At 34.6% G+C, this 27,372-nt stretch overlaps 4 protein-coding genes and 1 non-coding gene across 6 annotated transcripts; 2 read left to right on the plus strand and 3 right to left on the minus strand.

The window, feature by feature from the left end:
- Positions 1-959: 959 nt before the first annotated feature.
- Positions 960-1,067, minus strand: LOC125217312 (U6 spliceosomal RNA). The gene has a single exon (XR_007175724.1). It is a non-coding gene; the product is annotated as a U6 spliceosomal RNA (small nuclear RNA).
- A 1,056-nt stretch (positions 1,068-2,123) lies between these two features.
- On the minus strand, positions 2,124-5,883 carry LOC125213699 (putative pumilio homolog 8, chloroplastic). Its single transcript, XM_048114379.2, has 5 exons — positions 4,138-5,883; positions 3,903-4,065; positions 3,278-3,441; positions 2,628-2,883; positions 2,124-2,548 (listed from the first exon to the last, which is right to left on the minus strand). The coding sequence occupies exons 1-5, from the start codon at positions 5,358-5,360 to the stop codon at positions 2,441-2,443; spliced, it is 1,914 nt and encodes a 637-aa protein (XP_047970336.1). The 5' UTR covers positions 5,361-5,883; the 3' UTR covers positions 2,124-2,440.
- Positions 5,884-9,950: 4,067 nt separating this feature from the next.
- Positions 9,951-11,994, plus strand: LOC125213701 (tropomyosin). Of its 2 annotated transcripts, none has more exons than XM_048114383.2 (3): positions 9,951-10,147; positions 10,954-11,110; positions 11,728-11,994. In XM_048114383.2, exons 1-3 carry the CDS (start codon positions 9,968-9,970, stop codon positions 11,856-11,858), a joined length of 468 nt encoding a protein of 155 aa, XP_047970340.1. In that variant the 5' UTR covers positions 9,951-9,967; the 3' UTR covers positions 11,859-11,994. The 2 variants fall into 2 exon arrangements, with proteins under 2 accessions (XP_047970340.1, XP_047970339.1); XM_048114382.2 differs by having other exon boundaries at positions 9,953-10,147; positions 11,725-11,994.
- An 893-nt stretch (positions 11,995-12,887) lies between these two features.
- On the minus strand, positions 12,888-15,661 carry LOC125213700 (ubiquinol oxidase, mitochondrial-like). Its single transcript, XM_048114380.2, has 4 exons — positions 15,253-15,661; positions 14,443-14,571; positions 13,220-13,708; positions 12,888-13,133 (listed from the first exon to the last, which is right to left on the minus strand). The coding sequence occupies exons 1-4, from the start codon at positions 15,574-15,576 to the stop codon at positions 13,074-13,076; spliced, it is 1,002 nt and encodes a 333-aa protein (XP_047970337.1). The 5' UTR covers positions 15,577-15,661; the 3' UTR covers positions 12,888-13,073.
- Positions 15,662-18,288: 2,627 nt separating this feature from the next.
- LOC125209204 (Calmodulin-binding transcription activator protein with CG-1 and Ankyrin domain) lies at positions 18,289-25,943 on the plus strand. Its single transcript, XM_089068021.1, has 13 exons — positions 18,289-18,456; positions 19,150-19,269; positions 19,771-19,886; positions 20,131-20,219; positions 21,170-21,212; positions 21,360-21,501; positions 21,584-21,685; positions 21,842-21,937; positions 22,032-22,540; positions 23,132-23,820; positions 24,284-24,854; positions 25,145-25,477; positions 25,671-25,943. Exons 1-13 carry the CDS (start codon positions 18,417-18,419, stop codon positions 25,782-25,784), a joined length of 2,964 nt encoding a protein of 987 aa, XP_088924147.1. The 5' UTR covers positions 18,289-18,416; the 3' UTR covers positions 25,785-25,943.
- The last annotated feature ends 1,429 nt before the right edge of the window (positions 25,944-27,372 follow it).

Consider the following 27,372-nt stretch of genomic DNA (forward strand, 5'->3'; position numbering starts at 1 on the left):
TTGATTTGTCAATACTCAGTTAAAAGAGTTGTTTAGAACCTCACGTTATAGTTTCATGTTGGGACACAAAATATTCATTGGTCTCCCACGCCCTATAAATCACATGCAAATTAAACTTCAGTTGTCTACATTATAATACTGTTTCCCTGCATGCATGTCATCGATATATCATATCAAAAATATATTGTGATTTTTTACATAAGTGATAAGACTAATTATGATAGAATTAAGCGTGTACATTTTTAACACTACAATGTAGAAGGAAACCACTTAATAAAAGTTACTCCCAAATAATCATACCTAAAATAAATAGGAGTAAGACATTTTTGAATATGGAGAGAGAGTATAATAATTAGTAACTAATTTTAATATTTCGAATATCCATGGCCAATAATAAAAGTAGTCTAAGTTTATGAAATTTCAGTCAATCTTATAGTATCAAATAAAACTATTCATTAAAGGAAGAAGATAAATGGTAAGTACATAGTACTTTTTACTACACTATAAGAAATTTATTTTGCTAGGGTTTAACTTAGATTGGACAAGTCAATTGTATGGCTCTGGTTTGTGCTTGAACACGTTCACACATATACAAGGGTAGATTCAATCATACAATGTTATTTTTGGAGAGAGATAGTGTTTTATCTTTTATTTTTAAATTGTTTACAATATGCATAAGTGTTTTTTTCAGCATGTAAGAAAAAATTGCCAAGTGACTTTAGCTTATTGAGTTTATTGTTTATTTTTGTATTTTTCAGAAACAAAGTTGGATTATTGATCAATTTAATAATACTAAATGACTAGTGGATATTACATGAGATAATCGAAATGTCAAAAATTATGGAATACTGATTTGCTACTTTTGAAAGTTATGCGATTGACGAAAAGTAAATTATAAAAACTCAACTAAAAATTATAATTTTAAATGATAATTTTTTAATATACTAGTATATATCACAAAATATTTGCTATAAATCATTTCTCGATTTATGCGTGTCATCCTTGCAGCAGGGTCATTCTAATCTTCCCTGTATCGTTTCAATTTTATCGGATGTCCTCAAAGGGACAATAATTTTATCCCATCTTCATCCAGCATGTAATGTCTCGTTTTGCGATTTTGCATTATCCGTCACTAAATGTTTCATTTTACTTTTGTCCTATTTAATAGTAAGTCTTTACATTCTACTAAGTTATACTTCATTCATATTTAATTATATAATTATTAATTATTAATATATAAAAATAGAACATTCACTAACTTTTTTCTTCTACGTTTCTTCATATTTTTAAAATTTTAAAATAGATACTTCTAGCATGTCACATGCCTCATCTTCTAGACTTATCCATATAAACCTATTGCTAACGTGCTTCATATTTTAACAATGTGCATAAAATGTCCTCAAAATGTTTATGTTGTCCGATAAATACATTTCCTCTTATATTGGGTGAGATTTTAGTTTGGCACTGTTACTAATATTGGAAATGTCATAATAGGGTTGAGATTCATGAATGCGATGAATCTATGTGTATATGGTCTTGGTGGTCAGTTTCTATCTAATTGTTGTTATAAATTTTAAATTAAATTTTAAATTAAATTTTAAATTTTAAATTTTAATAAATAAATTTTATTCAGGATGAAGGTTTAAATATGGAATACTACTACTGATTTAGTACAATGAGTACAACAAATTTTGTTGATGCGGACAAATTTGGTGGCGGTGGACAAAAAAAATATTTGTCCACCAGATGTACACTCTAATTATTTATTATTATTAGTTTATTATTATTATTAAACTTAAGAAGCACAATAATAAGTCTGAATCATAGCCAAGCAAGTTTAGTGGGCTTAATAATAAGTGGATATATCTACGTTCAAATAAAACCTATTTAATTCCATGCTTTAAATTTATCCCCTCGAATGATTTTTGCAAGCTATTATCACTCATAATATCTCATCTACTAGGTTTATGAGTTATTCAAATTCCAAATTAGCACTTTTCTTCTCCCACACATGCTCTACCAAATACTGCAAGGAACAATGATTTCACAGGACACCAAAATTTGCGAAAAGTAAGGTACATATAAAAAAAATATTCATTTCCCTGCAAGAGTGAAGAATCTAATAATTTAAATCCCAAAATAATAGTGTTATTGTGAAGCTACATGCACAACAAAATAGTACATTGCAGCCAGAGCTAGGAGATAGAAATTTAAATGAGCCACTAGAGATATGGTTCCTCATCTCTAAACTCTTCTTACGAGCTGGATGCTAAGATAACGATCGCTACGCAAAAATTGCCACAAACGAGAAAATGTGTTTTAAGGCCACACCGCCGAGGAAAGGGAGGAAAACTTTCCATTTTATAGAGCCAAGAGAATTGGCTAGCCAAGAACAACAACAATGCATGCCTACCAGAAACAATGATTGTACATCGTCGCTTCACCTCTTCAAAAGCTTTTGCGAGAAAATCCTCTTCGAGTAGGGGCTGTTTCGTGAGATTGACTTGTGAGTTTCAATAGCGTCGACCAAGGAATTGTGGAGGTTTCCCTGTTATCAAAGGCAGTGATGAGGTCCATTTCTCAGAAACTATAGTGTGATTTGAAGGAAAAATCAAGTATTGAAGTACCTCAGAAACACGGAGAGCTGTTTGGATAACGTAGTTTGCATGTGGGTCCTGAAGCAAACGATCGAAGCAGGAAGAAGAGAGCAGTTCATGGATGACGTTCGTCCGAACTTCCTCACATACCAAAAGACACTTTTCAACGACGTGGCTGCTGAACTTTTGTGAAGAAAGGTGCACATAGTTTCCCTCAAACTGAGATGTCAATTTGGATGTGGCAGATGGAATCTTTAGCTCCAAGATGAACTGAACCACATAATTTCTGCATCCAAAATTGAAAATCCAAAATTGAAATAAAGTTTTTTAGGAAATGTAATACTACTAATGTATAGAACAAGAATAAGAAACACACAGGTTTGATACTACTAATGTATAGAACAAGAATCAAGAAACACACAGTAGAGTAAAAAGGGAAATTACAGAATTTGATGATTGATGTTTAATCAACTCTTTAGATACTCAAATGATAAATTTTCACATGTTTTAAGTTCAGCCTTATAGGTTTGAACCACACAAGGCACATGTTTTAAGTTCAGCCTTATAGGTTTGAACCACACAAGGCCGGTCTCATGGAAAGAAGTTCGATTTCGTTGATTTTACCAGCACCTAAACATCTGACTAAAGCATAAACATTGTTAATAAACAAAATAAGTTACCCAAATGCATCTTCCGAGAGCAGGAGTCCATTCTCTGAAATCTCTGCAACTAAATTTTCACGATGCTCCCCAGTCGAATGGCTGATGCAGCGTTGTAGAACACAGCATCCATGCTGATGTGTTGCAATGTCAACACAGTACTTTGCAGCCGCAACAAAAATGAACTGAAAACAGAATGGTAATCAGCAAAGGATAGCGTGATACAAAACTTCAATTTTGCCAACATTAAAAACTTGTAATTGTTGAGTAAAGTCCTATAATATTATCAGAAAGTGATCAATAACTGTATGGAAATCTCAAAGTCATCGTTTTAGCTTCCACCTGAAAATGTCAAAATTTGTTTTAACTCTAAAGTTCCTCCTATTGAACTATTAATTTGGACTGGATTAAATTTTCATGTTCATATAGTCTAATCTTGCCCAAGAATTTGTGTAGATGCTGCAAACAAGAGCCATTCTACAAACTGAAGTAGATCAGATATACTATGTGATGAAATAGAGTTGCGAACCACAAAAAATTATTCCGCATTCAAAGGAAAACACAGAGTGACAGCTGAAGCAAATCTACACGAACAACGATCTTATCAACCTATATAGGAAATGTTCAACAAAGATAGTAATTATACCTTACTATCTTCAGCCGGGAAGGATTGCAAACACCTCTGAATAACGTGATTCCCATTTAAATCTTTGATCAGAGCTAGAAATCCCGATTCAAGGGCTGAGATAACTAGGGCAATTTGCTGCTTTGTCTTGAGAGTTTCAATCAGCTTCTGCACCACACGAGTGCTAATATACAAAAACAACATGTTAGCTAATTCAGAAAAAAAGAGAGTGAAGCAAGATTCAAATGACATATACCCGTGTGTATTCAAAGAGATCCTAACTAGCTTCCCGGGCTCCTCAGTCACCCTTAACAGTATGTGCATTCTCTGCTCTTCATTGCACACTTCCAACAGCTTTTGCATAAGATAGTTCCCGAAAGGGTTCATCATCAGCTCAACTGCGTGATCGATTATCTCGTTGAATATGATCTGCACATCCAGAGAATTTCCATCATCAAACATCCTCTGCAAGAACCGACAACCTTGCTGATCCTTGGCTATGTGATAGATGTATCCTTGTGCTTCAGCAAGGGAGCTGAACTTCATCGGCCGGTTGAAAGGACAGTGCATCTTCGGACTCTCAGCAGCGTGGAGATGGTCATCCAGCTGCGACCTCCTCTCATGAGCCTTCCACACGCCATTCTCATGATGGAAACCCTTCCTTGCAATCGCGTGATTGAGACCTTCCCCCTGGATGATCAAGCTATCCTCCCTGCCAAAGGGATCAACGCTCCCTCGAGGCACCCTCACACGCAGAGGCACCACCTTGTTTCTTTCGTTAAAACGAATCAAGCTGTCCTCACTATAACGAGGCGACACAGAGTAAAAAGAATCACTAGATTCAATCAGGCTCTTCCGAGGATAGAAGGGAGAACTATTCCCTACTAACGGACTATCTAAAGAAGGCGTCGCGTTTGGCAACACGAATCCCATTGGGAAACCACTGTTAGCCAAACAATTTTGCCTTCCAAAATGAGACCAACCAAGCCTCCTATCAGTGTGACTAGAGGATGAATACCGCGATGCCAACAAGTTCGCCATTTCCTCCCCCTCGAAACCAGCTCCCTTCCTCGGATTAAAACTCCGGCTACTCCAGTTACGCGACTGAACACCGCACTCATCCTTAATACGCATACTACTAAAGCAATCAACTAAGCTACCCTCATTCGCCCTCTTCAAATCCAAACACAATCCGCCCCCGGAGACGTCGAATTGGGGCGGGGAAATGTCGCCCGAGAACAAGCTCGTGGCCGAGCCGGATTGCAGGGAGAATCCGCTCAAAGGGGAGTTGGATGAAGCAAACGCAGTCTTACGCTTCGAGGCTTCATCAGCACTCATTTTCGGAGTCACACACGATGCATGAGCAAAACCGTGATGATATTGAGTGGTGGCATTGATGAGCATTTCCTGAAGATTAAGCGATGATGTTGCGTGAGGGATCTCGCCTAATAACACATCTATCTCGTCATCACTCTTCATGTTTCTCTCTCTCTTTCTCGCCCCACAAACACAACAACACAACAACAATGCCAGAATACAAAACAGAGCAACGAAAAACAACAATAACAACAGAAATTTAAGAATCGAAATACCCGATCATTGAGAGAATCAACGTGATTTAGATCTAGGGCCTAGTGAGATTGAAAAAAAGGGGGAAATTAAATTAAAGATTTTGTGATGGTTTTCCGCCATTTTTGTAATGGGTTTTGGGTTTTCTTTTTTCCTGTGGAGACGACAGTAGGTGAAGCATGCAAAGATGGAGTTTTTACATAGTTGTACACACACTGCTAATATACTAACACGCCATTAAAGAAGAAGAAAAGGAGCTCCATCTCTCTCTCTAATTCTTCCTCTGCCTACAGTTATATATGTATACACACCATTTCCATATACATATATATAATCATTTTGTGAGAATTTTTCTCGATTCAAATCGTATAAAAATTGAGCTGCCTGGACACGTATACCGCTTTTTCATCAAACGGTTTTACGAGAAAAATCAGCAAAACCAAAATTTTTACACTGAAAAAATTGTAAAAAAAAAAACACAGAGGAAACTAACTAACCTATTTTTACTGTTGAATAGATCTTGAATTGCATCTCCTATTTCTCTCCTTTTTAAAAGGTTTGAAGATTGAATCGATTTTCCTCACGAGAAAAATTGATTTTGCTTTTTTTAAGAATAGATTATATCGTCGATTTAATCTCTACTGAGCTTCAATTGTACGCGCATTGAATTGACGGAAAAAAAATTGATTTTTCTTTTTTTTTTTAAGATATATTATATCGTCGATTTAATCTCTGGTGAACTTCGATTGTACGCAACTAGCGCATCTTTACACAGGTGCGAGTTCGGACAAATTAGTAAAAAGTTGTACAAATTATCTCAATTATACCCAATTTATTGCATAATAATTGCGCAATTGTAACCGAACGTGATTATTGAATGTACTTAAGCTAGTTGATTATCACAATCAAAAGAATTTAATCTTTTTCAAAGTTTTGAGCTGATTTGTATTCATTGATTCCAATTCCATGAGTTATTTAGAAGTTTAGATATGTTAAATAATAGAGATTGTGGACCATATTATGTCACAATCCATTATTATTTTGCCAGAATCCAAAAATGGCTTCATGTTAGGGAGCTTTGCTTCAGTACACAAATTACATTTAGATATAGCTATTTTGTAATTTCCCATTTATGAATTGTGTTGATATATGTCTGTTTAAATTTCTATTTTTATATGGAAGTGTGGCTCAATTGTAAATTATGAGGATGTGGATGGTCAAGAAGAATGTAGGAACTGATAGTGATACTGATAGTGTGAAAAGAATAGGATATGAGAAAGGAATAAGTTGATACCTTGAATGATAAATTTCTCTTTTAATAAACTAATTGTATGGACTACTAATTGTAAGATTTCGATGGAATGTTTCTATATTTTTTCTAAATATCCAGATGCAAATATTTGATTAGTAAAAAGCAATATTAATCTAGGTGGAAATTTTTTATTGTGTAACATGTTATTTTTATTATCGTGTATTTATATATAATGTTTACATATGTGCTACTTTTCTTATTTATTTCAAAGAGAAAAGATAAATGTACTTTATATAATAATGTAACGTTTAGATATGATTTTAGATGATTTTGTTTCGTAAGTACCTACTTGTGCGCTAGCGTACCCAAATCTAATAATTGATCGTTTATGAGAGGGCCACATTATAAAAATGGCAAATTTACTTTTGGTTATTTCTCATTTCTAGAAATGTGGTTTCTTGTGGAAATAGTTTTTCTTATTGTCTCTAAAATAAAAAAATGTGACAAATTTAATATGCGTGTGTAATTTTGAGAAAACGTATCTTAAATTTAGGAGTGAACTATAAAAATGGTTCATGGACTCATAGTTCTTGGACTTTAAAAATATCGTCAGACATTCCTGGACTAAGGGTTTATTTCGAAAATGGTTCTTTTTCACTGTTTTCGGTCGAAAATACCCTTTTGGTGGGATTTGGGTGGGCAATTTGGTCTTTTTACACTTTTAATATTTTAAATCTGATATTATTTCAGTTATGTACTAAATCTTATATTATTTCAGTTATGTACTAAATCTAATATGATATTATTTCAAAATTATCATTCTTCTTCCCTTTTGTCATCCTTCACTTTATTTCTTTATTTCAATATTAGATTTAATTTTACAAAATTAAATTTTAAATTTCAATTTTTGAATATCAATAAATTTTTTAATTATAAAATTATTAAATAACAAAAAGTAATAGTCAAATCAATATTTGATAGTGTCTAATATTTAATCAATAAGGTATGACATTGCCTTAGTTCTAATCAATACTCCATCCGTCCCACATTTGGAGTCACTTATTGTTATGGTTCGGATCTTAAGAAAAAGTTGAAGTGTGTAATAAATGAAGTGAGATGGTGGAGTGTGTAATAAATGAAGTGAGATGATGAAGTTAGTTGAAGGTTGGTCCCTTTTGACTTTTGATTTTTGTTTTGATTTATTTTAATGTAGATAATGGCATTTTTATGTAATTTTGATGAAGAATGGGGTAAAATTGTATGACCAAATATAGAAAATTCTAAAAGTGACTCTTAAACTAGGACGAACTTTTATGGCAAAAAGTGACTCTTAATCTGAGACGGAGGGAGTATTTAGTAGTTTTAATCATAAATAGATCATATAACACGATTTATTCTGAAATAAATATGCATCTAATGTAGGACTAATATAATTTTCGTTTATTAATTTGAAAACAATCAAAATTTACTATAAAATTTCAACAAAAATACTCCTATATAAAATTTTTTAGTAGAATCAAAATTTTAGTCAAGTTCATAATATTCAATTACAAGCAATTATAACAACCGAACGAAAGCTAAATCGAATAGCTCTTATTTTTCCATCATGATTAATATTATTTTTCTGCACTTCTTCAATTCACCTGAATATTATATTAATATTAAATTTAAAATTTAAAATTTAAGTTTGTAAAATTAAATTTAATATTAAAATAAAGAAACAAAATGAAGGATGACAAAAGGGAAGAAGAATGATAATTTTGAAATAATATCAGGTTTAGCACATAACTGAAATAATATCAAATTTAAAATATTAAAAGTGTAAAAAGATCAAATTGCCCAAACCCCCAAAAGGGTATTTTCGACCGAAAACAGTGAAGAAGAATCATTTTCAAGATAAACCCTTATACCAGTTTTTATAGTTCACTCTAAATTTATTAATACTAATATACTTCTCGGCCAACTTAGAGACGAAGTTAATGACTGATTAAATGTGATTTCTATCTCTAAGTTTGATCGAGAAACGTGCTATTTAAATTTGAACTTACATAGTGAAATTAGTTAAAATTATAAAAAATTTATTTTATAATTCATAAAAGAAATAATAGAAATCTATTAAAAAATAAGAGGGTAGGTGAACATATGGTGTGAATTAAGTGGGAAAATTGAGAGACTTAAGTGAACTTATAGCTGCATTCACTTATTCTATTTCTTGTTAATTCACGGTTTTTTTTTTTTTTTTGGCGTGTATTGGTTTTGGTAGGGTGATTAATGTTCGTAGTCAAAAGTCACGAGTTTGAATTCATCATAACGCAACCTTAAATTTATATTACCAAATTTATTATAAAAAATTAAGATATTATAAATTAAATGAATTGAAACACAAAACATGATTAGTTATCGTTACTAAAGAAGAAGAGAAACAACAAAATGTGATCTTCATCGGATAATTTTTTTCCAAAAAACTAGGAGTACGATTTTGTGTGACATGTACATGTTTGATATGTGCAACTTTTGAGTGCTTTTACACCTTGTTATTTGTGACCATCTCGTATTTCTTCTCTTACAATATGGCGCATACAAAATGTACGTGCTTACGTTCCTAGATCGAGAGAGCGCACCATACATCATTTTAATATACTTATAATGAAAAATAAGTAACTTTATTGGAGTAGTATACAGTTTTCCAGTGAATTCGAATATCTTTAGCCTCTCATACCATTATGAAACTTAATACTACTACTCCAATATTTTTAATTACAAATTCAAAGAACCAAGACGTCAACTGTTTACCTACTTGTATTTGTTTGAAATAAATTATAGCATCATAATTCTCAAGTTTTTTTACCAAATGTACTTACCTATAACTCTACAAACATAAATTTGTACACAACTATTTTTGTATACCTATCTCGTTTAGTGTTTCGTTATTAACAGTATAAAAATAAAGACATCTTCACTAAATTTGATTTTAATATAAGTATAATGTTACTAATACCATCTCCACAGCCATAAAATTTGTGTAATGATTGAATGTTAATATTATACTGTATTAATTTTGTTTTATTAGAATAAAAGTATTTTTATTGATATTTACTTTAACAAATGTAATTTTGATATTTGTAAGAATGGGAAAAATGGAGAATTTGTTGTGATAACTTTACCACTAATTAATTTTAGCCCCTTGAAATTTTGAATATGCGATTCTGACCCCAAAATGTAAACTAGATGAAGGAATATGGAGTGAGAAAACGAGATTAAAAAAATGGAAGAGAGAGAGAAAGTGAAAGGGGCGGAGCGATGGACGACGGCCATCGGCAATCTGACGGAGATGGCGTCGAATTTAGATTCTCTGCAGAAATTACTCATCAAGAAAGCTGTTTACGTCGACGATGAAACATTTGCCAAGGCCTCACTCAGCTCCGAGCAAGCTCGCTCGATCAAGGTCTAAATTCTGCTAACTCAGCTTTCCATTCGTCGATTCGGTCTGAGAACTGCTGTCAATTATTTGAAGAATTGATTTGAAGCTTAATATTTTAAATCTGGATTTGGAGTTTCTAAGTGGTGTTTGATTATGATGTTTTTCTGATTTTGAATGACTTGCCGAATTGGAATGATCATAGTTAGAGGTTCTGTACTGTTTTCTTTAGCTGCTCACGGTTTGCTATATTTGATTGGTTTTGCTGTAAATTGTTATCGGATTTTAGGGATCGAGGGTTCTAGCTGCTCACCATTTGTGATACTTGTTGACTTTATTGTTTTATGTCACTTTCAGAATTGTTATTTTGGTTTATGGATATTTACCCTGAAATTTGGGGAATGTTTATTGGGAAAGAGTTGAAGCGTGGTATTATCGAATTTGAATCATAATCCGCCAATTTACTGTAGAATATAAATAAATGTCATTGATTGCTTCTCTATATTTGATTCGTTTTTTTGAGTTTGTTTTCTTAGTTCCACTTCAAATTTACTGGGAGGAATTTAAACTGGTTAGTTTGTTTCGCTGAATCAATTTTTATTGTTTATTAGATTTTTTGGCTTGTGATAGAATGTTAATCCAATGATATAGACTTGTCTGAGACACTTTTGGCTCTAGTTGGCTTACTGTATAGTTTAATAGATGGCATGCCACCTTAATTTTGGTTGTACAATGTATATCTGTATATGATGTTAACCTTCTTCTTGTTTGCTTGAAGCAATGAGTTACTCGTTTGTTGACAGGTTTTCAATTTTACAAACTTTTGATTACAGGTTCTTGAGCAAAGAGTTGAGACTTTAGAGAAAGAACTTGATGCTGCCATTTCAGCAGCAGCACGTGCACGAAATGAAAAACGGCAGGCTGAGTCAGCACAGAAAGCTGCTGAATTGCGTACTATAGAAATCACAAAAGAACTCGAGAACACCTCTAGTATGTTTCTTTGGTTCCTTTCTTATAAGATACACAGGGAAAATCGGTTTTAAACTGTTGCTATATTTCCTACTATCAAACATCATTATGTGACGAACCCTCAATTTTTATAGGCTGACATCATGTACTGCACCAATTCTTACTTGCTCTAAGAATTCATTCCCTGATTAATTTTGAACGAAATTACATACATGCATCATGCATGTGTACACAAAATGGCATTGTCATTTAAGTTTCTAACAAGCACAAAAAGCTTTATGTGTCACTGAAGGTTTGTTGAAGATGGTTAATCGTATTTCACTTAAGATTGAGCTTCAGCACTTAGCTTTGAATGTACTCAAGTGCAAAATTCACAAGTTTCACCGTCTTAATGTCTTTAGATACTCAACATTAATACTATTCTTCCTTTAAGTACATTGTCACCAGAAGTGTTACAGATTCAAAAGTTTGTGCGGCTTTGAAAAGAAGCTTCTTTTCTACCGAGTTGCCTAGATACCAGTAAAATAAATTGTCCTAAAACTAAAAGCCATATTATTTTTGCTTCCCTATTGTGTTCCCACATGCTTCACAAACAGTTCTGTAGATCTTATTAAAGGTTGTTCCCTATCTTTCAGAAGTATTTGAACTGCATATGGAAGAACTGTGTGCGAAACAGCAAGAGATTTCAAAGCGGGATAAAGAGATAAAACTTCTTGAGGCTATAATAAAGACTCTTGGTGGTAGAGAATCACTTGATACTGTCCGCTAAATTCCATCACGTAAGTTTGCTCTTGTCATACTGAAGTAAGATGGCCAATCATGTACATGTGGATCCCAATGTATTATCTCTGTAAAGTCTTACATTGAATAACAGAAGTGAATTATCATAATTTTTCAACCTTTTAGCTGTTGTTCGTTCGCAAGAGCTCAATGCCTGGTTTACTCTTGTAGTAGGTGGGCTTACAGTCTCTAGTGAAGTTGAGTATTAATTTCTACGTTCATAATTCATATCATGATGATACCAGATAGAGAATTGTGTCCTGCTTATAACTTTGCAAATATTTCTGCTGCTGCGCAATTTGTCTTCTTCATTCTTTGCTTCGGAATTGATAGAGGTGAAATCTGTTAGGTGGCATTTCTGTATCTTAGACAGACCACATGTATATCAGTATATGGATTGAGCCAATGAGATGATTCATATTTGCTGAAATTTGGAAGAAACAACAAAACACACACACACACACACACACACATGCAAGTTCATTGTTGGCTCTCTATACATGACTTGTACAAATATGATTTGGATCATTTTTCAGTCTTTTTTGGGCGGAAGCATTAAAACTTAAATTAACCTTCAAATTTTGAATGAGAGATGAAACATAACTCAATTAGCAAAATGCTTGTATCTATTTCATCCAATAGGTCGAGGATTCTGAGTCATTATGAAGTAAATGAAAAACTATAATTGATACTCTCTTTATTTGAAAGAAAACAAAGCTTCAAGATTAAAAAGATTGTATGTTGAGGATTTAATACAACTTTTTTTATTGTAAATAACTCAATTCAAAACCCAAAGGTTAGCCTATATAGTTTAAGAAATACTATAGATAAGGAATCCGAAGAAAATAAATGCTTGGAGTGTAAGAAAATTTTAGTTTATTCTCCCAGAGTTTGCAATGACGGCGACGTCGCCTCAAATTGGTAGGACCAGATCATGCTCGCTCATACCAATAATAGCTACATGGAGTAATTTTTTCAAGAATCACGTAGAAATTATATACTTATACATATAGCAAACTATACTGAAACATGCCACCATAGTTATATGCGAAGAGCAAAATTAATACTCATCCAATAATTTCGATTTGCTTCTTATGAAAAGCCAGATGCCAAACACAAGTAAAATGACAAAGACACTGTATTAACCAATAACAGTAAGTCATCCAACATTATTTTTGAACTCATCAGCATAAGAGAAGAACATCTAGTGATATCCCACAGGAGCTGGTGCTTCTCTCAACTCCTTTCCCTGATAATGAATATCCTGCGCAATAAAAACAGAGTTCGTTACCTTACCCCCATGGTTCCATGCATGTAATGTCAAAGATAGATATCATTGTGTAAACTCACGGAAGCAAAATGGTTGACATCACGGTGGTGAGCTTCATCAGCGCGGATGACAGTGATAACATCCTTGAGAGTTGCGGTTTTGGGAAGCCTCCAGTAATCGATTGCAATGGCAGGAGCTGCAATGTTTTCTATTGCACCACTGTCTATGTCCTTTAAGAACTCAGTGTACGAATGTACAGCCTCTTCCTCTAGATAACCCACAACCCTGTGAGCCATTTTCGGGGACAGCAAGTAGATTACGAAGAATCCGTTGAAGAAGACGCCCTGAACAGTGAGGACCAGCAGCCGCTCGTACCACTTGGGCTTCACGAGCTCCACCATCGTCATCAGGTGCATCCTCTCATTCTCAGCTTCTTCGAGCAATGCTTTGATCCACCCCCCACTCTGCTGGAACTTGCGAAGGGACCTAAGATGCAGCAGCATTCCTCCCACCATACCAGGAACAGCAGCCACGGTTTCCAGCATCATTGCACGGCACCCATACCGCCTCTGCAAACGCCATGCCATGTATCAGCTAAACCAAATATGAGCCTGATTCCCCGGCTTCATACATCTTCAAATTTATTTCATAGACTATATTAACTCTAGTGGGAAAAAGAGCAGCAACCATTCAAACTTCATATATCCGTACCAGCAGAGAAATGTGTCCAATACTAGCATGAATCAATGAACATGTAAATTTGTGCTTCCCATCAAATTCTAGAATCCAAATCAAACATGTATTTAATAGTAACACCAAACCAGACTGACTAGGATTTCTCCAAATCTTACTTAAGTTTTCTTGACTCAAGTTTAGAAGATTGATAGAATAGAAGCATAAAAGTAAGCATATACTTGGAGTAAATGCACAGCCTTCCTCCAATACAAAAAGCATAAAGCATACATAACAGTTTCACTTCATGGACCAATCAAATTGGCATATCACTATACTGAAACAACATTAAGAACTCTACAAAGTCAATTCAATAAACAGAACATTTCCTATCGTTCAAAAGTGAACATTATGATTCATGAGCTTTGATGCAAATAAGAGATGAAATTGTAGCAACTGGATATGTACAATTATTTTCTCGACTGTCTAAACTTTTCTTGCTGTCTTCATCTCCTAAGGCAAACACAAGCACAAATATTATAACGCAGACACATTTCAAGAACAGAGCATTTGGAGGAGAACATCAACATGTGTGGGTAGAGCAAGAGGATGCATAAAGAAGACAACAAACCTTGAAAAACACATCCGTAGGGATTCTGAGAAGTTTCACAGTCCTAAATGCTAATTTGTCGATGAATGTCTTTGGGACGTGGTGCTTGTGGAGATCAATTGATACGTCTGCCGCATAAGTTTCCCATGGCTGCATGATTGGAACGATTTCAGAAACCCAAACAACACTGTGCAATCCGCAATAAGATCTAAAACACTACAATATGACTGAGTTATTGAACCACTAAGTTATTGTGATTGCTTGAAGTTCTGAGATTACAGAGATATCTATCATCAAAAAGTCCAGATGATGCACCATCAACTCGGATCATAGTGATTCAATGTGAGATTACAGATACGGAGTACTATATTTATTCAGCAATTTGAGATCATAGGTGAGATATTTTCCCTGATTCTACCAGCAATTTGAATCATAGATGAGATATTTTCCCTAATTCTACCAGCAATTTGAATCATAGATGAGATATTTTCCCTAATTCTACCAGCAATTTGAATCATAGGTGAGATATTTTTCTTTCCCCCCAAACAATAGACAACAAACATTGCAATTCTCGGAAAACATGTAAACAGATGCATCAATTACGATGATTTAAACTTATTCATAGATAATCATAAACCCTGTAGCTCCAACCCCATCGATAAACCATCAGGTTATAGCTCCAAACAACGATCACTAGAATTTCACCAAAATCGAGACGGTAAAACAAGTAAAGAGGTTCATCAATTACGGTCATCAAAATTCCTCCGACGAATAAATCACAACCTAAAACACAATTCAACCGAAATACTGAAATGCGATCGTATTAATTACCATGAAGCAGTTCCACGGCCACTCCGTGCCATCCTCCCTCGTGACTTTAGGTCTGGAAATCCCCCAATAGCTCGAAACCACCTCACCACCTTTCTCCGGCGGCAACTCGCTGCTCTTCGCAGCCTTCGCCGCTGATGGCGGTGGCGACGACGTAGGCTCCGCCCCCGAACTCATCATCCGTTGCAACGCCGCGGTAAAACCTTCAACCTGAACGCCGGGCGCCGGCGGGAACACACGCGTCCTCAACGCCGTCGCGGCGTAGCAGCGGGGGGTAGCGCCGGCGACAGCGCGGCGCATCGCTGATCTGGCGATGAAGTGGTTCATTTATTCGCCGGTGATACGCACGAACAGTGTTGCCTCAAATGATTTAGTTTTACAGATTAATTAATGTTTGCGTAAGCAATAATGCAACGGTGGGGGATAGTGGCGGGTTTGTATATTATAGGGAAAAGCAGAATAACGTGATTCGGTGAAGTAGGTGATCGCCGCCACCATTGTGATTACGTGGCGTGAGCTGAGTGGGTGGTGTATGTGTTCGAGACGTATGGGATTATTCAAAGATGGGTAAATATTGCAGTGATCCGATAATTTGGGAACTAGTAGGTCTTTCTTTAGTAAGTATTTCTTCTTCAACAAGAATAATGGAAGAAGTAAATGGTGTGAGCGGTTGCAGGGGACGCACCATGTAACCAACCTATTGTGTAGTCAAACGTGGCAGAACTTTCTTTACGTATATCAATACTTATAAGTAATATTATTTTTGAGCCCTAATACTTTCATCAAATTTATTACTGATATTCCCAGTTTTTACATTTGTACATGAACACATAAAAATAATCCTATTTTTAATATTTTGTGCAAGAACATTTGATTTAACAGTGATTCACTTTTGTAATTCTATTAACGTTAAAATTGCTTTTATCTACAATTATTGTATGTTGATCAATGAGGATCATCCCCCGCATCTCCTACTTCATACACAAACATGAATTATAAACTCTACCATCAATTATGTGTGTAGTAGGAGATGTAGCAGGTGATCTCCCTTAATTGCTGATATTTGAATATGGATAAGAAGAAGTTATTTTTGTAGCATTTTGGAACGATGTACTAACTTTTAGGTGTAATATACTTTATCTTTTTTTTGTTTGCACACCGGTGTACCGAATTTACCTTCGGCGAAATCTGACTAATCATCTCGACCGGATTTGCAGATTAAGGCCAAAATCTTTAAATTACTATACTTTTACCTTTTAGTTTAATGCTATATAACATTGCACAATATTCTTGTTTTAATAATTTAATAGTTATTTAAAGAAATTAATAGTTTTGTTAATTTTATTATTTGAATAATCATATACAATCTCTTTTGACATTTTTAAATTCCATATCATAACCGTAATTGCAAAGACAGCAGCGAGACTTAAGGCTCTGTTTGTTTGATCAAATTAAATGATTTATGAGATTATAATTTTCCAGATTATGATTCTTGAGATTTACATAATTTATGATTATATGATTACTATGTTTGAAAATATATTAGGATTTTAAGTTCGATTGAGATAGACCTTTTGATTTTATTATTTTCCGAGTTGCAGACTAAAATAAGAAACATGATTGGGGGGTTTACTAGTCAGCGACTAGTGAATTAGCAAACATGATTCACAACATATTACTATTGCTAAAAAGTTACAAAAAAAATGGAGCCTAAAAATATTTCATCAAGCAAAGTACTATTATGTATTATGTACTGTATCTCAACAACATATGATAAGACTTAGTCTTCATCGATTGGTTTGACACAGTCAAACTGTATGCAAGATTGAAATTATTTTCTAGAGTCTCTTTTGTCCACATATTGATAATGTTGTCTTCTTACAACTCAATATTTGACTCACATATCAATATTACATTATCTTGTTATTTATAATCACGCACTAACATGGCTAAGAACTAGACATAACTCATAATCTAATACTAGTAACTTCATCTTTTTTCTTAAAATGGTGTTTAATTAGTTAAGTGGAAAAAAAATGAGAGAAAATATACAATAGAAGATGAAAGTGTTGATTTATAGTAAAAAAAAAAAGATTTATCTTGGTCATTTCAAAAAAAGAATACATACTACTATAACTTTACTTAACAAGAAACTGAGGGAGGTATTGATTGGATAAGTCTATCCCATGGAAAAAAATACGAATTCAAATATGATATTGTTTGTAATTAGTAAAAGAGAGATTCCAAAACATATAACTCAAACAATTGCTTTGGATCCTTTCTACGTTTCTGATTTTGTATTCCCCTCACCTAATTGCCTCCACTGGAATGACCTTGATTAAACTTTTAATAATCGCGATTAAGCGTTAAAGAGCCATTTCTATATATAATCTTTTATTATCAAAAGATGGATGGAGGTGGGGCCATGTGTGATCGGCTGACCTAATAGTCATTCCACGACTACGAGTACTTGAAAATTATACAAGTATATTAAATTAAATTTTATTATCAAATGTTCGTTAATCCCATAAGTTCTATTTTGGGAATTTAATTGATATATATATTAGCAGTGCGAAATGAATACATTTCATAATTTCAACTTATTAATAATGAAACAAACATATAGATACAAAAGCATATAGAGTTGAACATTTGTAGGATACCAACAACATTGTTACAAAGCTAAGCTTTTACCATTGTTTATAACTTAAAGAATACTAGTTGAACATTTGTAGGATAGCCACAATATTGACCGATAAAAATAACTCAGACTTCTTACCAACCCCCAATTCTAGATTTATATAATCACTAGATATTTAATAAAAAATGAGAAATAAAAATAAAAATTATATCTTGTGTTTTGATATTATCAAGAGAGTTTATTACTGTAGTTTAATGAGATTTTGTCAATTTTTATTTCACAAGAAAAAACAATTAAGACAATAAATATCTGTATTTAGACACGTGTCGGAAGTCCATAGGCTACCACAAGTGTCGTTGACTTTGTTTTAGCTTACCTTCGTAGAGTAAACGATTCCATTGTAATCTGATTCATTCATTCTCTCTCAATAATTCAGCAGAGATATTGTGGAGATTTTATATTAGATTATCCATCCATAGATTATGAGCTGACTGGGGAGTTGTTGTGCTCTGCGATCTAGGGATTGATGGCTGAGAGCGGATCGTATAATCTAGGGTTCCGTTTGGGTACCCTTCTAATTTATCTAGTTCCCCCTTTTCAGTTCCCGAATTTGCTGAATTAATGTTAGTTAGTGGCATAGAAATTAGATTTGGTTTGAAGCTTGAATTTACGATGTTGCGATAGAGTACTTATGGAGGGGGGAGGTACCAATTAGGCTGCGATGGGCATTTCTTCTGTTTTATCTCAATTACTTGTTAATCTAGCGGATTTAATTTTGTTTGATCGATCTCCAGTGCAAATATTGTAGATTTTGATTGGTTCTGTGAGAGGTGTAGCTCTTCCGCAGCTAGTGCATCATTTTTCACCATTTTTGCTTGGGTCTTTGATTTGTATCGCCCAACCTATGATGTACTATGATGCAGCAATCGAGAAGTGTTTTAGGATCTACAACTTGCTATTAATGTTTAATTTCTGAAAAAGTTGAATTTGCTTGTTACTAGCTGGTTATTCCATATGTAAAACTAGATTCTCGTGACTTTAGTTTATTTATGAGAATTTCAAAATTTAGGTAGTGTAATCAATCCTTTAGTTTAATCCAGTTTCATTGATATGCACAGTTTTGAATGTTTAAGTACAAATCAGCTTTCTCTATTTTCAAATATGTATGTTACTGCAACCTGGCTGTATAAGGAATTTTTTTGTCTGTAATATGTTTGATTGTTTGGTAGAAGACCTAATTTATTACGTTTAAATTGCAGATATTAAGCAGATACTATCGGAAGCTCAAAATCGGTGGCTGAGACCTGCTGAAATTTGTGAAATTCTTAGAAACCATGAAAAGTTTCATATTTCTCCTGAGGCTCCGAACAAACCAGTTAGTATGTCTTCTTCATCTACTCAGTATTATGTTTGCTTCATATAATTTTTGTTTATGGTTCATTTAGTAAGTTAATTATGAAGAAGTTGATCTATCTAGTTTTATTCTATATTTCTCTTTGATCTGGCATTCTTATTGACTTATGGAATCATGTTATAAGTTAGGATCTAAGCAGGGAGGAGCCAAGAATTCATAGTAGAAGGGGCAAAAAGTACATGGAGAAATGTTAAAAATTGAAAAAGGGGCAATTAGTGGAAAATTAATCTAAAAAATTCTATAGTGAGTTATACATGTATATTCGTAGTAAAACATGAGCAGGGTCATTTTCCCCCTCTAGCTTTATGCTAGATCCGTCCCTGGATCTAAGCAAGTTATATAACTTTATTTTCTTGTTATTCTGGTCTGTCTTAAAAATTTGTTTAGTGACAGTCCTTTATTCTTGTATCATGTAGTAGAACATTAGCTAGAAAGCAATTTTCTAAAGATGGAACGTTATTTTCAGGTGGTTCTGTTTTTCTTTTCAATCGTAAGATCTTAAGGTACTTCCGCAAGGATGCTCATAACTGGAGGAAGAAAAAGGATGGGAAAACTGTCAAGGAAGCACATGAGAAACTGAAGGTAAGCCATTTGATAGGACTGCACTCTGACCGATAAATGTAGGACGGTCATTTTTGTAAGAATTTTTTTCGTTGATACTGGCTCATCCCTGCATGGCAGATAGGGCACTCAAGTACTAACCACATATATGGGTTAATCTTTCTTAACCATTTTGTCTTGCAAATTGGTTCTGCTGACACGCTTCTAGATATTTTTATTGCATCCATGTTCACAGGTTAATTGCTGATTCTCATTTTAAGTTTAGGTCGGAAGTGTTGATATGTTGAATTGTTACTATGCACATGGAGAGGATGATGAAAACTTTCAGAGGCGCAGCTACTGGTTGCTTGAGACGTAAGTGTATGATGTATAATATCTGTTTCATGGTAACAAATTGCATCAGAATCTCGAAACTTATGATATACTCCCTCCGTTCCGCGGTAGTAGAGTCATTTCTTTTCAGTACGGAGATTAAGAAAGAGATGTATAGTGTTTTAAATAAATAGATAATAAATTAGGAGAGAGGGAAAAGTAGAGAGAATAAAGAGTCAGAAAATGTGTTACTTTTTGCTAAAAGAGGAAATGACTCAACTACCATGGAACGTCCCAAAATGGAAACAATGACCCTACTACCATGGAATGGAGGGAGTAACATTCTTCTGTTTAGCTACTTCAGGAGTTGGTTTCCTTTACAATCTCATATTATGTTGAACTTGATCTCAATTCACTAGCTATAAGGTTACAGTATGTATAAGCACTAATGCCATGTGAATGTTTTAACCAGCAACCACTAACTATTGGTGGTAATTATCTAGTTTTTACCTGATCCATGATTATCGTGGTATGTGTTTAACTGTATAAGAATGGAATCAAACCTGATTTCTAGAGCTATGGTCTTAAGGTGTACTGGAGCTTAGATTAACTAATAATGACGTATACCACAGATGATGAATTGGCTCTCTAGCTCATTTTGTTCGAGACTACTTCATACTGAAACTTGCTGAAATCTTGAACTATTATCCTGCCACTTGAACTGTTGTCTGTTGCCTCAGCTCTGTTTGGACTTGTATGTTTTTATTTGGCTTGATGCATATTCTTCAGTCTTGCTAACTTACAGTTATCATATGTACACCATTTTATTTATCATATTTGATGTATCTTTTATAAATCTTGCAAAACTTCTGACTTCTTAGTGCTTTACTCGGGAGGTGTTGTTATTTGATCCATTCATCAACTCCACTCTTCCATATCTTAAACCAATCGCAGCAATCAATCAGTTCTTATCAAAATTTCTAATCGTGCAGGGATCTCATGCACATAGTGTTTGTCCACTATTTGGAAGTCAAGGTCAGATGTTTTATTTAAGAATAATATGGTTTTGCTGTGTGGATTCTTTTTCATATTAAACTTGATGTAATGGAATTCAGATATTAGGAAAGCTAAAGGTATAGCTTTTAAGTTTTTTGCTAAAAATTTATTTTTTACCCTCTCCAGGGTAATAAGACAAACAACAGCTATGCTAGAAACAGTGACAGAGTAGTACCGAATTCTGAAAATGAGAGCTCACTAACTTCCAGTTTCCGTGGAACAAGCCCAACCAGCACCTTGTCTTCGGCATATGAAGATGCTGAATCTGGTACCTCTCCCTCTCTCTATGAATGTCGGTTTTGGTATTAAGATGATGTAATTAATATCTTGTTTTCTATGTGGAACTTCAGAGAGCAATCACCAAGTAAGTAACACACTTCATTCATATTCGGAATCCCCATCGATTGATGATACTGCCCAATCAAGCTCTTATAATCAACTTTTTAATTCAGGTATCTATTTCATGTTTCTCCTCCTTATTTTCTGTTTTATTTCCATCCCTGTTTATGTGAAAGTGGTGAAGTAGAAAGTGCTTTCATTTCTATTTATTGATTATTTTTGTCAAGGAAATCAAAATGTTTCTGCTCTGAATTACTCATCATGTTTAGGGGTTAATAAAAATGACGGAGGCAGTTTTATAAGTGGGGCTCAAATCACAGAAGGTTTGCCATCATGGCAGGAATTTTTGCCAGACCCAGCTGCTGGTATTGTTGTATATAACACGATTCATACCCAATTACCCATTCAAACAATTGCATGTTTTTTTACTGGACTTGCTAACATGCTGCCCTTGAACAGGAGAGACTGCTTATGGACAAGAATCACAGTGTTTTCTTCCTGCCCAGGACAATTGGCAGGTGCTTAATGCATTGCTTGATCAGAAATCTCTTCCTTCAGATCAAGGAGAGCAATCTGGGCAAAGAAACATTCAAATGTTCCTCTCAGATACAGATACTGGAAATGCAACAAATTCAAATATGGAGGATGGAATGACGCTAACAGGAAGTGAAAGCTACTCTTTCCACCTGAGAAAGCCTCTGATTAATGGGTTGCAAACAGAAGACAGCTTGAAGAAAGTTGACAGCTTCTCCCGGTGGATTGCTAAAGAAATTGGAGAAGGTGGTGATCTAGATATGCAGTCAAGTAATGGACTTTCTTGGAGTAGTATGGGAAGCGAGTATGACCCTATTATGTCAGCTCAGCTGCAAGTGGATACACATACACTGAATCCTTCAGTTTCGCAGGACCAGCTTTTTACTATTATTGACTTTTCACCTAGCTGGGCTTACTCAACTTTGGATACAAAGGTACTTCTTTCTGTTATCAAGCTTCCACAGAAGTATGGTCATGTTATTATTGGCACAAGTTGGACCTATGCATGGACTTTAAAGGAAATTAAGTATGAAATACAAAATAAATAGAAGGAAACAAAGCATACCTAGGATGAAAAGACACAATTGCTCTTGCCTTTCATATCTATAAGTTTAGTCAACATATCAATATTGTTGCTCTACTAATATGGCTTGCAGCGGGTAGCGTGAATTAAATACGAACTAAATAGTAGGAAATACACAATGTTGCCTCTCATTGTGTATTTCTGTGCTAGGTCAATATGGTAGTTGAAAGGTGAAACCATAGTAGGGTATGGTTGGTTAAAATGGGAAAATAGAAAAATGGAGATAGTTACAATGGTTGAGGGACATTAATTTTATTCTTCCCCAACATTGAAGTGAGACCAGTTCCTGAGGAATAGGTTATCCAATCACTATTCACATATCCAATCCTTGTTACGAACATAACACCATTTTAAATTTCATTCCTGTTCTCTCATCTCTATAATCATCATCCAAGTACCCCCTCAAGATTTGCTAACAATATCTTTTCGTGACATCAACCAGGTCCTCATTACTGGAAAATTTCTTACGAGCAGTGAAGAGTTTTCTAGATACAGATGGTCCATTATGTTTGGAGAAATGGAGGTTCAGGCAGACGTTTTAGCAGATGGTATTCTTTGTTGCTGTGCTCCATTACAGAATCCGGGACTTGTCCCTTTCTATGTAACTTGTTCAAACAGGTTGGCTTGCAGCGAGTTGCGTGAATTTGAATATAGGTCTGGACCAGACCAAATTATTGGTTCTATCAATTTAAGTGGAGATAATGCTATTATGATGCATCTCTATCAGAGATTTGAGATGATATTGCACCGTGAACCTGTTGGAAGTCCTATACATTCTGGTGGAAATGAATTTGAAAGACTGAGTGTAACCAATAAAATAATTTCAATGATGGAGGAGAATGACCTGGAGGCAGAACTTTCAGAAAATGATGGGGCACATCTGAAGGTGATTGGGGAGATGCTCCTTAAAAAGCATCTTAAAGAAAAATTTTACTCCTGGCTTCTAAGCCGGGCCGCTGATGATGGTAAGGGGCTTACAATGATTGACGAGAGAGGTCAAAATGTGTTGCACCTGGCTGCTGCTCTAGGTTTTGATTGGGCCATCCAGCCAATAATAATCTCAGGAGTTAGCATAGATTTCCGTGATGTTTATGGTTTTACAGCACTTCATTGGGCCGCAGCTTATGGCAGGTAAAACTCAACTTTTTTTTATGGAAACCTATCTTCTCATAAAATTCACCTGAATGGCCAGCTCCAATTTAATTCCCTTTTTTCCTCGAGATGAGGTTATGTTTTTTTGAGCAGAATATTCTCTTTTGCTTTACTGATGATAATTGTCCTTCTATTGTTTATTAATATCACGCTGCTCCTCTGACTCTTCATTCGTTTGCAATGATTGGTTATTTTTTATTGGTAAAACACATGTATGGAAGTTTGACTTAAATTAATGTTTATAACTTGATTTTGATATAAGAATTCTGAAATATGTCGTGGATGATCTTCAGAACCATAGCTTGGTGTTAAAAAACTAGCATCCATCCTGTGCTTATGGATTACGTTGGGTGTCGTAGAAGAAGAAAGAAATGAGAAACATTTGGAAAACGGAGAGGCTAAAGTTTTGACTACTTTTCTCACTATCTCTTATTGCTTACAGGGAGGATGTAGTTGCTGTCCTTGTTTCTCTTGGTGCATCTCCTGGACCACTGACGGATCCATCAGCTGAATACCCACTGGGTAGAACTCCTGCAGACTTGGCTTCTTCTAGTGGACACAAGGGAATATCTGGCTTCCTTGCCGAGACGTCCTTGACGTCACACCTCTCAACTCTTAGAGTAAATGATGGTGGAACTGCAGAAGTTTCTGCATTTGAACCAATACAGACAGTTTCAGAACGCTTAGCAGTTCCAAGAACCGGAGCAGATGTTCCAGATACACTTTCACTAAAGGATTCACTTGCTGCAGTATGTAATGCCAGACAAGCAGCAGCTCGCATACACCAAATTTTCCGAATTCAGTCTTTTCAGAGGAAAAAGCTTATTGATCAGGAGTCTGATGATGAGTTGCTGACTCCAGATGCTATTTCTCTTGTAGCTGCTAAAACATCCAGGCTTGGTCATTCTGATGGTATGGCCAATACTGCTGCTCTACAGATTCAGAAAAAGTACCGTGGTTGGAAGAAAAGAAAAGAATTTTTACTAATTCGTCAAAAAATTGTCAAAATACAGGTGCTTTTCTTCTCTTATATCAAGCTGTGCTTAGTTTTGTCTCTTTTATAGTCTTAGAATATATTAGTCTTTCCATTGGCTAATTATATGTTACTTCAAATAATATGACACAATGCTACTTTAATCTTCCAAAATAATGCTGAAGTAGTGGTCTGTCACCAACTCACCATTGCTGTATGTGTTATAGGTCTAAGCACAAACGTTACTCATCGTAATAGATTGCTAGTATTTTAATCTAAAAGTACCAACAATCCTCATTAGAACTGACGTTTCTTTGGTTTTGGCTGAAGGCTCATGTCAGGGGCCATCAGGTGAGGAAGAAATATAAACCCATTATCTGGTCAGTTGGAATATTGGAGAAGGTGATTTTGCGGTGGAGACGCAAAAGAAGTGGATTGCGTGGATTTCGATCAGATGCCGTCCAGAAAGAACCGGATGCCCAGAGCAGCTTGCCTTTGCCAGTGCCAGAAGATGATTACGACGTTCTAAAGGAAGGAAGAAAACAAACTGAAGAAAGGATGCAAAAAGCACTAGCAAGGGTCCAATCCATGGCTCAAAATCCAGAAGGGCGAGCTCAGTATCGTAGGCTTCTAACTGCTGCTGAAGAGTTTCGTGAAAATCAGGTAGTTATAACTTGAACTTGATTGATGAGTGAGAAAAGCATATATGTACAATGCGAAATGCATATTGACTCAACTATATAGGTAGAAAAACTTGTTGATTGTTATCAGTGGTGATTTGGTCGAAATTAAGGAAACCTCATTTTCTACGGCTGCTAATGATCTTGCTGAAATACTGAGTGTTTGTGTTGAGCAGGATGGTTCGGATATGTCATCGATGTTCCCAGAAATGATGAGCGCGGACGAGGATCTGCTCGACATTTCCAGTCTATTGGACGACGACACTTTCATGTCTCTTGCCTTCGAGTAAGTGCATACATTGTAGTCCCCTCTAACTACAGGAAGACATCAGTGTATTAGTATGTGTAGTTCTTGAGTTTGTATATATAATATACACACATCTCTATGTTGTAGAATGTCTATAATCATTTTCGATAAAGCTCTTTGGTCATAATATGGCTGCTGGTCACACAGTGAGTTAATGTTGAAACCAATTTACATATATAACCTTTTTGATATACTTTATGTTCTCTTAAATAAAATATAATTGAACTATTCTTATCTCTACTTATAAATATATTCTATTGGGATGTATATTGGTAGACATCATTTTCCTTTTTTTTAATCCTCCATTCTTCTTGTTCTTTATAATAAAAGGTTTTAATTCAACCATTTTATTCCAGTATTCTAAAATCACTAAGTAACAATTATAGCCTAAAATTACATTATCAAGTACCAACAAGATTTAAAATTTGGAACTTAATACCAAAATTCATCAGTAAGGAATTTACTAACTAATTTTATTCTATCAAATTATTAAACCATAGTACCTAAATTAGTTTAAATACTCAAGAAATAAAACAATGATTCCAAATTCTCAGAAATAAACCATAGGATTTGATATATTTTTTTCTCTTTCTTGGTTCAAAGTTCAAACATAATATCCTAACTCACAATTTGTACGTAAACAAGTTCAACTTGGGCATACACAATCAAATTAGACAAAATTCCCCAACTTATACAATTTTAAACTTTGGATCCGTACAGTATCCATTCAAGCTCCAACTTTAATTCCATCCAAGTTTTGTTTAATGGAGTATTACTCAAATTATAAATTAGGATCAAAATAATCTATAAAATAGACTACCATTTCACAACTTAATAGAGCTAAAATTCAGCTAATTCATGAGGCTAAATCATGGGAGTTAATTCCATGGGCAAACTAAAACAAAAGATTAAACAAAATCATCAGGTTTCCAAAGAAGGATCAAGTCCACCCCTCCCTCGTCGGCCCAGCAACGCAAACTGCCTTCCACCGATTGTCGGTGCTCTTAATATAGTATACTAGTACTACTTTCCTTTTTTTTTTGTATTACTTCAACCAATTTATCACATACAAACTACTCATATGGTCAATGGGATATTCCATAAAGACAGAGTGGTGTTTCCACTGTAAAATGTGTTACTCCTGTGAAGGGAATATCACAAAAAGGAAAATATATCACTTTTGACTTTTCAAGTGAGACGAGGGAATATTGTTTTCTTTATTTGCATGCCAACTGTAATCCGGGTCTTAAATTAAATCTAATTAATTAATTTAACTAAAATTAATAGGTACATTTACAATTCTTAACCAAAATACCAAATTTTGTGTATTTTCCAAAAAATAAATAAATTCTAAACATCTTTAATTTTGATAATCTCATAGATTTTCAGTTACACGGAGTAATATTTTTTTTCACTTTCTCAAGCTCAGTTACTATTTCTACATTTTTTAATGAATATAGTTTTTTTTTTAACAATCTTCGAGTTTTCGATCTTAGGAATAAATTGAGTTAGAAAACTTTTTACAAATTCGCCTTTCTAACTTTTTGTTAGATTAGTCCCATATCAATATT

Source organism: Salvia hispanica, chromosome 3 (assembly GCF_029641045.1).
Source record: "Salvia hispanica isolate PSC_SH4W2 chromosome 3, Shi_PSC_v1, whole genome shotgun sequence".
Lineage (NCBI taxonomy): Eukaryota > Viridiplantae > Streptophyta > Magnoliopsida > Lamiales > Lamiaceae > Salvia > Salvia hispanica.